The 12,057-nt window shown below is 33.8% G+C and overlaps 1 protein-coding gene across 2 annotated transcripts; it reads right to left on the bottom strand.

Moving 5' to 3' along the window:
* Positions 1-574: 574 nt before the first annotated feature.
* Positions 575-11,613, bottom strand: LOC105332518 (HCLS1-binding protein 3). Of its 2 annotated transcripts, XM_066083804.1 has the most exons (7): positions 11,459-11,613; positions 10,731-10,893; positions 9,971-10,178; positions 7,821-7,944; positions 4,905-5,008; positions 2,025-2,169; positions 575-1,729 (listed from the first exon to the last, which is right to left on the bottom strand). In XM_066083804.1, the coding sequence occupies exons 1-7, from the start codon at positions 11,482-11,484 to the stop codon at positions 1,408-1,410; spliced, it is 1,092 nt and encodes a 363-aa protein (XP_065939876.1). In that variant the 5' UTR covers positions 11,485-11,613; the 3' UTR covers positions 575-1,407. The 2 variants fall into 2 exon arrangements, with proteins under 2 accessions (XP_065939876.1, XP_065939877.1); XM_066083805.1 differs by lacking the exon at positions 10,731-10,893 and having other exon boundaries at positions 11,459-11,563.
* Positions 11,614-12,057: the final 444 nt, after the last annotated feature.

Raw genomic sequence — 12,057 nt, 5'->3', positions numbered from 1 at the left:
GGTTCGAGGGGACGTAATTTCGTGTATTTTCGTATACATACAAAAGGATTATGACTTTATAGCCCTAGTTTATTAATTCGTGGGGGTGTATATTCGTCGATGAGATGTAGCCACGAATTACACGAAAATTGAGCCACTACGAAATCTAATGATTCCACAGTATTTTATAATTATGTTCAATCTTCATAAACTTATTAATGTGTTGAAACAATATCCCCTCCCCCCAAAAAATATCAGGAACTAAAAACAAAATAAATATTTTTTTTTTTCAATTCTGTCCGATGAGATCTATTCTTCAAGATTGTTAATATTGACGACTCTATCCGGTGTTCTTTTGTACGCAATACTTAAGATATACGTGCCGAAAAGTATAGTTTGTAAAATTGACAACTAATGAACCATTTTGATGCATATCTCAGCGTTCTAGCAACGGAGAATAAGACTATAGTCGGTGGTTTAAATGATCATTTGTTTGAAAATAAGTTGGAAACAAGAGGCCCATGGGCCTATAGAGTAACTGCAGTATGGCTGTGGCCGTGTATCTTTAAGTGCTTTATAATAACAAGGCTAATGATTTTTGATATTTTGAAATTGTTTAATCCAACACACTTTCTAAATTCTGAAGAAAAAAATATTTTAAAATGTTGCATAACATACAGTGACACAATTGAACAAATCTTAATTACAAAAAATCAATCAGTCGAAATTACACCACCCTTCCCTATATAATCATTAGAACCATGTCCTAACACCAGAACTATTGACCAAGGGCCATAAAATTCGTAACATTGCAAAAGGCAGTCTTCCTCGTCATAACTACGTACTTAATTCATCGGATTTATACAAAGGAGCACAGGATAAGATTTTCAAAGAATTACTGCATTCACTCAGAGCACCATCCTAACACCAGAACCCATGAAATTCACAATTTTGAAAGAGGCTTTCTTCTGCCCAATATTCAGTAGCAGAGGAGAAGATTTTGAAGAATTCATGCATTTTCACTTTATAATTAGATTTTTTCAGATTAATTTATTTTTTAATATTTTTAAAAAAATCAGTGTCCCGAATAATTACTTAACAATTGCCTCATGAGTTGTGTAAATGTTGTGTAGTTTTGTGATTCATCTGCAAGTGTGGTTGGTCTTCCATAATTGTAATTTGAATGCCTATTTATTTCATGTATGTTATAATCAAATAAATTTGACATTTCATCACAATTTTAAACATTTCCTATTAATGAAATAAACCCATGAGGTTATCTTACTTAACTTAAACAATAAATAAAAGAAGGCTCCCTCATAACCGATTGTCAGCCTATTGACATAAAAATACTACTTGATGGCACTTGTGTAAAATAAAACAGATTCATTTTAAAAAGACATTTACATCAGAGTGCCTAAAGTCTTGTCAGGCAAACAAATCTACATCATCTTGAGTCTCCTCTGCGTTCTGAATGTACTTCATTATATCGTCTGTATCCAGGTCCGCGGCACTGGAGACGGTCTCATCTTGCTCTGAATGTTTGGAAGATGGCTTTGGTTTGAGGTCTGGTTTTGTACCATGTTTAGGCTTGGGTTGCACATCTGGTTTTGTGGTTGGTGGTACCTTTGAGAGAGATTTGCTTGGCCTTGGCTTCAGTGCTGGTTTTGACTTTATTGGACTGCCAAAGTTATCATCACGCTTTGATTTGGATTGGTCCAAAAACAACTCATCTAAGTCATCTTGAACACTAAAACATATAAATCACCCGAGGATAAGTTTTTAACAATATTTTCATCATTTATTCCCTGGAAAATTTGAACTTATCAATGCAGTACATAAAAAAACGATAGAATAGAGTAAGTGTTGCACTGTACGGGAAAACAGTAGTGCAAGAACAGCAGCTTTTTAGGCTGCAAATGTTGGTTTTGGGTTTAAAAAGGTCAGTTGTTAGATACTTGGCTAGTGATGCTGGAGGCAAATAACTATCTACATAAATTTCATGATAATCTATTCCTATAAACCTAAAAGAAATTACCATTCACCTTAAAAGATCAGAGTTATCTTCCCCTTGACCTGGTGTTGTAGAGATAGGATCTTGAATTTGTTCTTCTTTCTCCTGGAAGAAATCCTCCTCATCTCCCACATCACCACTAATGACAGGGTAGTCAAATAGCTTTGTATCCGAACCTTGGTAAGTAATTTTAGACTTATTTACATAAAAAAATGAACAACGTATTCTACAAATAATATCTTTAGACAATCTAATAATTTTCAATAAAACAATAACAGTTTATTATAATAAAATACTTGGGAATCATTTCTAACCGTTGGGGTCAATGTTCATCGGTAGCCATAATTTTCTTGGTTCGTGGGAATGTAATTTTGCTAGTAGTGTAATCCGGATAATTTCAATAAATATAAACAAATGATTGTATAAAGGCTTGTGGGGTTGTAAATTCTGGGGTAAAGGTTACATCTACCCACAAAAGCCACGAACATCGGTCACCACAAAAAATGATGATTCCACAGTAATAATTTATGAAATACGACAATTCATATACAGTTGAACTCTGATATCTCATACACTGATGTCTCGAATACAATGGATATGACAAAGTGATTTAAAAGTCAACACCACTTATTTTTTAAGTACTTAACCCTCGATATCTTTTTTAAACAGTCCCATCTAGTTCGAAATAACAACGTTTTACTGTAGTTACAAATTTGTGCATCTGTGATTTTGTGAAGACTTTCTAAAGTAAAAGAAATCTAAAGGTATCACACTTGTTACATGTCTAACTGTTGTTTCTGTAACAATCTCTGTTAGACTACTGACAGATGCAAACAACTACTACCAGACATAAAAGAACTAAAGCTGCCATACTTGTTACATGTTTGGCTGCCATCTTTGTAAAAATTTCTGTTAGACTAATCAAAGTTATAAAACAACTACTCACAGCTATATAACAACTACCGGTAGTTAGAGCTATTAAAACAACTAAAGGCTCCATTATGCAACATGTTTGGCTGTCATCATTATCACAATCTCTGTAAGACTATAATCACAGATAACAAGCATATACTCACAGCTATATAACAACTAAAGGTGTCATATTAAGTACATTTTTGGCTCTCATCTTTTTTAACAATCGCATAGATTATTCGCAGATATAAACAAATACTCACAGCTATAAAACAATTAAAGGCACCACACTTGAAACTTGTTTGCCGCCATCTTTATTACAATCTCTGTTAGACAATATTCACAGATAACAAACAACTACTCACAGCCATAAAACAACTAAGGATGCCATACTTGAAACATGTTCGGCTGCCATCTTTGTCACAATCTCATACACTATCCGCAGATATAAACATTTACTCACAGCTATAAAACAATTAAGGGTGCCATATTTCAAACTTGTTTGGCCACCATCTTTTTCACAATTTCTGATAGACTATATTCACAGATTATAAAATCAAAGGCCTGAAGGGCCACAATGGCGTCGAGTTAAAGTTAATTTGAAGAAAAAAATCTAAATAATTTTTTTTAAAGTCAAGATAATCTCCACTATTACACAAATGCATATATTTTTTTATTTTTGTTATTTATGATTCTCCTTCATTGATCAAATGCACACTTAGGTACTGTAGATTAAAAAAAATCCTGAAAACAAAGTATGATTTTGTAACTCTTAGTAATGTGTGTACTTAACATGAGACCAACTTTTCTTGTTGTTTGCTGGAGATTAATTTTATAAAAATTGAGTAGGGCGGTCAATTGAACAAAAATGAAATTTACAAATGTAATATAGATTTTACGCAGTCAACTAAAATAATAGAAATATTAAAATTAAGTGTGATTTTTTTTTAATATTTTCAAAAATCAATCTGATTTGGTTATTGACCATTCATTTAGAAATTGGTATCAATTATACTTACTTTTTAAGAACAAATATAAAGACAAATACATAAGTCAACTTTCAAAAATAAAATAAAATTATGTTTTTATCACATAACTAAAAAATTACAATTCTTTACAAATTGACTCGCCTAATTCTTAAAAAATTTTGAATGTTAATTAAAAATCTAAGTTTAGAAATATCTTAGGAGTTAATTTTTTTTTTAGATATTTTTCTCTCTATTCATGTAGAATTAGATATTTAAATTATTATTGTGTTTATTTCTATATATTGTAATTTGTATACTGCTGATAAACACACTGTCTCTTATTATCAATTTGATTTAAAATTCACATGGGTCCAAATGACACGGGCCGAAAAGATCAGGGGTAGATAAAAGAAAGCACCCATTCCCGTTGTTTACAAAGTGAAAGTAGTTCACTACTTGGTTTAAAATAACTTTTGGTTGTAGATATACTTATCGCTCAATGTAGGAAAGATAAAACTTTTGTGCACTGTCAATATTCGATATGGATACAAAATAATCTGCTTTGCAGGCTGGTATATTTCATAACCAAATTGAGTATGTAGGCCTAACTATCGCATGTCTCCGTGCAAGTGTATTCGTCCGCTGAACTGCTGAAACCCAGACATATTGTTTACAATAAAATATGAACATTCTCAAAGACATTAACCATTTCGTATCTGCCAACTCATTTTGTTGACGTACAGTTCTGCTCGAAGTTGAAGTATGTCATCTGTTTTTCTTCAAACACGTAAGAAAACTTTGCACTCATTTGAGTTGTTTGGCTCCTTAAAAATTTGCAAACTTCCGGACGTACGATCCCTAGATGGCTTTCGAGCTTCGCTCGACGCCATAAAAACTCACAGATATAGAACAACTAAAGGTATCATACTTTTAACATATTTGGCTGCCATCTTTATCACAATCTCTGTTAGACAATATTCACAGATAACAAAAAGCTACTCACAGGTATAAAACAAGTAAATGTATCATACTTGTTACATGTCTGGCTGTCATTTCGGTCACAATTTCAGGCTCCTCCTCCTGCTCCTCATTGAACAAGTCCTCTGTGTCCTCATCTTCCTCATCAAAGAGTCCACTACAAACAAAAACCTGTAAAATTGTACAATGTCTTGTACATATACATTTGTAGGAGTTGATCAAAGATATAGTTTTAATCAGATTTTCTTAAGAGTCCATTACAAAAGAACATACCAGACTGATAACATGTGTTCTGTAGTAAGTCCAGAAAATAAAGAACAAAGTGAATGCAACAAACTGGTACATGTACTGTAGTTTTATAGTAATCAATGTATAATAAAGATTATTTTTAAAATAGTTAAATGTGCATTGCTAGATTCACTCCCTGAACAACAGTTTTTGAAATTGTGAAATTTTTCAAAATTTTCAAAAGAAAGATATTGTAAAACTCACAAAATCTCCAAGACTTTACAACACATTATGAAATGCATAAAGAGAAGCCTTGTGTCACTCTCGAACTGGAATATTATGTTCTGTCTGGTTTGGTATTTTAGTTTTTTGGCAGCTTTGTGCTTGGCCTGCTGTTTTTCTTTATTAAAGTGTTGAGGAATTTGACCTATCTAAGGCCTGCGAGAAAGTTTTATTTTATTCATGTCTGTTTAGTTTAATCATGATCATATGTCTTCTTTAATTCAAATTCTGCAACTGCATTGTTTTGTGTAAGCGCATTCACAATGTAGGATAGGCAAAGGTCTGTTTGGCTAACATGTTCTAGTCACACAGAAATCTGTTTATATGTCATCAGGTATGATGTTCAGTATTGTCATAACTTAATTAATGTCATATTTTTGGAAATTGTTATGTAAGACAAGTTCTGATTTTTTAAAATTGTACTTTTCAGTTTTTTACCCTCTCACGAGGTCTGGAATGAATCAATAAACATTACAAGCCTAATCCTTTGGACATCAAATCCTTAGATTTAAGATGCATCAACTGGCCATTCTTATTATCCCAGGCCTTTTAACTTATCAAAGATAACACAATTGTACAATAAACAATGAATGAAGATAAAAAGCGAAAAAAAAAAGTCACAGTGACTTTCATATGAGAATGCTTACATAGTAAAATATAACTAAACTTAGCATTGTATTTTATGACAAGTATATTTCTAATCATTTCTCCTAAATACTTCCAAGTTGAACAATGAATCTACTTCAATGCCCCAGTATTGGTTAAGGGTTCATGATTTATAATTCAGAATCTTCACAATCTCAAGGTGGTTGCATAGTAATCTCACGAATTGCAGCATTGTAGTTCTTGATAAAAAGATTTTTAAAAACTTTTTTTATATATATTTCTAAGTTAAACTTTGAAGCCCTCTTGGGACCTCACTATTGATTCAGGGGTTACAGCTTTTATAGCTATAAAAGATTGCCTGCATAGTAATCTCATGAATTGTAGCTTTGCAGTTCTTAAGAAGATTTTAAAAAATATTTTCCATATATAACTCTATGTTGAATTCTGAACCTCACATGGGACCCCAACACTGGTCCTAGGATCACGGTTTTAACAATTTAGAATCTTTAGTATACATACAAGCTTTGGTGTAAATATTGGCATATCAGGTGCATTCAGTGGTTCTAGAGAAGAAAACTGCTTTTAAGACATACATCCTTTTTCACTCCTTCATCTTTATTTCCCTTTTTTTTAACCAATTTAGAATCCACTTTTCATGTCATGATTTGTATCAAGTTTAGTTAAATTAGGCCCAGTGGTTCTAGAGAAGAAGTCAATATTGTGAAAAGTGTAGGCCAAGTAAAATTAAGGATTTGTTTTTCAGGCACCATTGCATCAGTAAAACTAAGTTTATTGCTGTATCACTCCCTTTACCCTTATTTTTCCAGATTTTTCATATCTATTAATTATTGGTTTTCTTTACTATTCAATCAATGTTAACATATGCTCCATTTCAGAATGACTCAGAATAAACACTAGTCTCTGTGGGATAGCTGATACATCTACCACTGAAATGTCTCTGTTATCTTCAGAAATTAAAGCCTCTATGATATTGTCTAGTAGCAGGAATAAAAATCAATTGTACTGTTTAAGAATTTTATGATGACTAATTCACTTTCCCTTAATTTCTGTCATGTTCTCTGGGTACTAAAGACCAATAACAATTTAAAACATCTCAAATGAATGCTTTATTTGATGAAACATTAATGATTTATATGGCCATTATAACTTTTGAAATCCCATAGCCTTCCTCATTAAAAAATACACATACAAGAGACAGCATAGATCTGTAAAATCATGAGAAATATTCAAAGTAATCAAGGTCTTTGAAACCATACTCAATAGGAAATATAATCAGAATTTGATGAAAAATTGAATAGTCTTATCAACCCACAATTTCCAATCATGAAATTGACTATATATAATCTCTTTATGTTGGGCTCTTCCTATTTTCTATTTGTATATTATATTTTGTAGATTTCTGATTTTATGCGAGCACTTAATTCCACAATTCTGACAACTTGTATCAAATAGCTGGGACATAAAAAGTGGGTGCTGAATGTAGCTTCCCACAGTTTTACATGAATAGTAATTCCTCATATTTAAAAAGGAATCTTCAGTACTGTGGAATCATTAAAATTCGTGGTGGCGCAATTTTGGTTGAATTTGTGGGTAGCCCTCTCCCATGAATTTAAATCCTCGATGAAAACAATTTTAGAAAGAGTTATCTTTGTTACTGAAACAGTAGGCTACGCATCCACGAAATTACATCCCCACGAATGAGCAAAAAGTAATAATCCACGAAAATTGGCCCCCATGAATTTAAATGATTCCACAGTATTTCACTTTTAACCTCCCCTCTTTTAATTTGTCCCTCATGATCTCCTATTTGCATGTGTATATATATAAATCACCTTTTACTGCCTCCTTCAGTCAGGCTTTCCCTATCATTGTTTTCTTCCCCCTGGTCTCCTCCAGTGCTTGCTTCATGCTTAAGTCCTTCCTGGGTGTATTTCCCAGCTTTGATAGCATTTACACCTAATGATGCAACACAAGAATTCTGATCATTAATCTTTGTAAATGCAAAATATAGACTGACATTGTAACTGGCACTAATCAAATATCTTTCAAAAATAATAATCTAATAATTTGTGACTTCACTTAGGTTTTCTTCCTAAGAATCAAGTAAAAATCATCAAATGCAACAACTCCATCAACTGCCAGTATAAGGCACAGTCCATCAACTGCAAGGATATGACACAGTCCATCAACTGCCAGTATAAGACACAGTCCATCAACTGCCAATATTAGACACAGTCCATCAACTGCCAGTATTAGACACAGTCCATCAACTGCCAGTATAAGACCCAGTCCATCAACTGCCAGTATTAGACACAGTCCATCAACTGCCAGTATAAGACCCAGTCCATCAACTGCCAGTATTAGACACAGTCCATCAACTGCCAATATTAGACACAGTCCATCAACTGCCAGTATAAGACCCTGTCCATCAACTGCCAATATTAGACACAGTCCATCAACTGCCAGTATTAGACACAGTCCATCAACTGCCAGTATTAGACACAGTCCATCAACTGCCAGTATAAGACCCAGTCCATCAACTGCCAGTATTAGACACAGTCCATCAAATGCCAGTATAAGACACTGTCCATCAACTGCCTGTATAAAACACAGTCCATCAACTGCAAGTATAAGACACGGTCCATCAACTGCCAATATTAGACACAGTCCATCAACTGCCAGTATTAGACACAGTCCATCAACTGCCAGTATAAGACCAAGTCCATCAAATGCCAGTATAAGACCCAGTCCATCAACTGCCAGTATTAGACACAGTCCATCAACTGCCAGTATAAGACACAGTCCATCAACTGCAAGTATAAGACACGGTCCATCAACTGCCAATATTAGACACAGTCCATCAACTGCCAGTATAAGACACAGTCCATCAACTGCCAGTATAAGACACAGTCCATCAACTGCCAGTATAAGACCCAGTCCATCAACTGCCAGTATTAGACACAGTTCATCAACTGCCAGTATAAGACACGGTCCATCAACTGCCAGTATTAGACACAGTCCATCAACTGCCAGTATTAGACACAGTCCATCAACTGCCAGTATTAGACACAGTCCATCAACTGCCAGTATAAGACCCAGTCCATCAACTGCCAGTATAGGACACGGTCCATCAACTGTCAGTATTAGACACAGTTCATCAACTGCCAGTATAAGACACAGTCCATCAACTGCCAGTATTAGACACAGTCCATCAACTGCCAGTATAAGACCCAGTCCATCAACTGCCAGTATAAGACCCAGTCCATCAACTGCCAGTATTAGACACAGTCCATCAACTGCCAGTATTGACACAGTCCATCAACTGCCAGTATTAGACACAGTTATCGTAAAAATTTTCCTAGTGTCTACATTGGCTATTTGATTGTAAAATAACTAACAAAGAATCAAAATGTAAAATCAACCTCTTATCAACTAACTGTAGACGGTGGGTTTAAACAAACAATTTTGTTTGTTAACTACTGTGCTACACAACCACTATCAATTCACTAATGCATGAAAGTTGAAAGTCACTAAGAAGCAATTGAAGTCACAAAGACACTATCAAGTCATTAAGACAGATTTACAGAGGCAGGGTTAAGAACTGAGTGGTCTAGCTAACAATTTTGTTGCTCTCTGATAAAGCTCAAATTCTTATTCTATGGAGCTCTCACTGAAAATTCTCAGGAAATAACTCTCAAGTCATTCACTGGCAAAAGAATGATTAAGAATGATAGGGTGGCTGTTTATATACCCAGCAAGTTCTCACTGATTGCTCTAATCATGCATAATTTCTATTGGATATATTGATAATCACTGGTTGTCAAAAATAGAGGCATTTGATTGGTTAAACACATGATACATTTCAATCTGGAAGTAAAATCATTACAGATTCAGTTTTACAGCTAAGGTTAACATAATCAGTCCTATAACAAGAACATTTCAAAAATGAAAAGCTGTCAATCGTCATTTTTTATAAACTTACCTAGAAATTCCAGGAGCAGTGAGGATGAACACACCTTTGGTGAACTGGCCAGAAAAGTGAGGAATTTTTCCAGGCCTGACCTTCGTTCAGTGGCCACCTTGTCGTTGACCAGAAGTGCTTTCTTTGGCAGTGGGGGCAGTACAAGGGAGTGGTACTTCTCAAACAGTTTACTCCACAAGTCTTCAAAATCTGAATACTTCTTCTTTACCTAGTAAATATACATGCTTTGACTGTTGTTACTCTTATTGTTCCATTCTTTGTTTAAAACTATTCAAAACATACATACCATGGCTCTGAATATCGAACTGTTTTAACATGAGCTTGGACTTTGGGCAGGATGTGATAAACTCCGATTTGATAAAGGCGGGGTCTACTAATGATTAACTGTCCAGCCATTGGTTAATAGAAATACATACATTGAACAAAATGACACTCGTCCAACTTCATCCAGGGATGTATATTTTGCTGAAACAGCGTCAAGTTCATACAGTAGAGCACCGGTTTTTACAGTCTATGAATTTTAATCAGGTTCTCTTAGCAAATTAAAAGAAAGGAGGACAATGTTTGACAGTTTGTTTTGATGAGCAACTAGATAGTAACATCCCGGCAAAAGTCCAAGCTCTTGTTAAAATGGTTCTAAATAAACATTCAATCAAGTTCAATATCAAGGATGTAGAATTGTAAATCTAAAATTGTTTTACAGATTTCAAAAGCAAAAACTTAGAATTTTCTTGATTTTTTCCTGCTTAATTTCATTTACCATAAACTGCACTGTGTCACTCTCTTTGTGTTTGGGACTCTTAAAATATGGTAAATTTGATACAACCACAACTTGGTACTCATATGTTGACTGCAAAAGTCCCTTCTCTTGGGTGAAGCGGGGGATAGTTATGTCTATACCAGTGTGTTTATTTTTTATCTCCCTAAAAACAATAATGAGCACTATGAATGTTTGTATATTCACCAATGAAGGTTCAGGGGAGGGGGATATATGACACAAAAAACAGTAATAATATTATAATATAATTGTTATTCTAACAATTTAGGAACAATTTATGTGAAAAAAGGGCCAGATCCACATTACAAGCTTTGTCTATTGCATGTAAAATGATTTCTAGGTACAATATAATATATATGTGACAGTTTCACAAGGTGCAAGATCATTGTTTGCAGCTATAAATAGTATGAAGAATATCAAAGAGCAGTGCATATAAGTATTGCACTATGTATGTGTAGAATTTATTAGTTTTTTATCTAAATATAAATGGCATCGTGTAAAATCTTAAATGGGTGCACTGAATACTTTATAGCATCGAAGTTTGATCTATATCCTCTTACCATGCCCTGTGCAATTTCATTTACATTATTATACACATGGAGGATTCGGGTAATAATTTCGGACATCAGTATTGGTTACTTGATTAACAGTGGTTAACAGTGGATTCAGGAAAAGTAAACATTTGATATAATATAAAAAACATAAAATACCGGACTGTCACTGTTGCAGAAGGCATAGCTGCAATCGACGCCCCCTTCTCTCACATGCTCAGTTACTGCGATGTTTACGTCTTTCATTATATATGTAATGTCGATCCCGATCGAATAAAGCGTAGGCTTTATTTATTTTCATGCTACGTGTACTTGATGTACATGTAACTTATTAAAGGGACATGGTCACGATTTTGGTCAAATTCTATTATTCTGTTTTTATTATTTACAATGCTTTTGGATTACATTTCTAATGATCAAATGAAATTTACGAGTCAGTCGTAAAGTTAGCACATTCATTTTTGGTCTAAAATTGGAAATTTACTTCAACATTCAAAATGTAAACAAAAGCTTTGTTTACATAACAAAGAATTGTAAGCTCCATAACTCGCTTATAACTCAACGAATGACATCCAAATAGTAGTTGCCTATTAAAAAAGCCTTAATGAAGCATTGTAAACATTAAAGTCAGAAAAATTATGTTTGACCAAAATCGTGACCATGCCTCTTTAAGTCATAGGAATTAAAAAAAAAAATTGCGGCATCAATAATCACCTGGAAAACAAAGATATTAAAAAGTAATATTAAATTCTTCGTAA

The sequence above is a fragment of the Magallana gigas genome, chromosome 5 (assembly GCF_963853765.1).
Source record: "Magallana gigas chromosome 5, xbMagGiga1.1, whole genome shotgun sequence".
NCBI lineage: Eukaryota > Metazoa > Mollusca > Bivalvia > Ostreida > Ostreidae > Magallana > Magallana gigas.
This window is presented reverse-complemented; position numbering and strand designations above follow the sequence as displayed.

Coding starts and splice junctions, on each gene's coding strand:
- LOC105332518 (XM_066083804.1), bottom strand. CDS start 11,484: ATGCCTTCTGCAACAGTGACAGTCCG. Junction 10,179..10,730: donor GTGACACAGTGCAGTTTATG/GTAAATGAAATT, acceptor TATATTTACTAG/GTAAAGAAGAAGTATTCAGA. Junction 2,170..4,904: donor GACAGCCAGACATGTAACAA/GTATGATACATT, acceptor TTACTTACCAAG/GTTCGGATACAAAGCTATTT.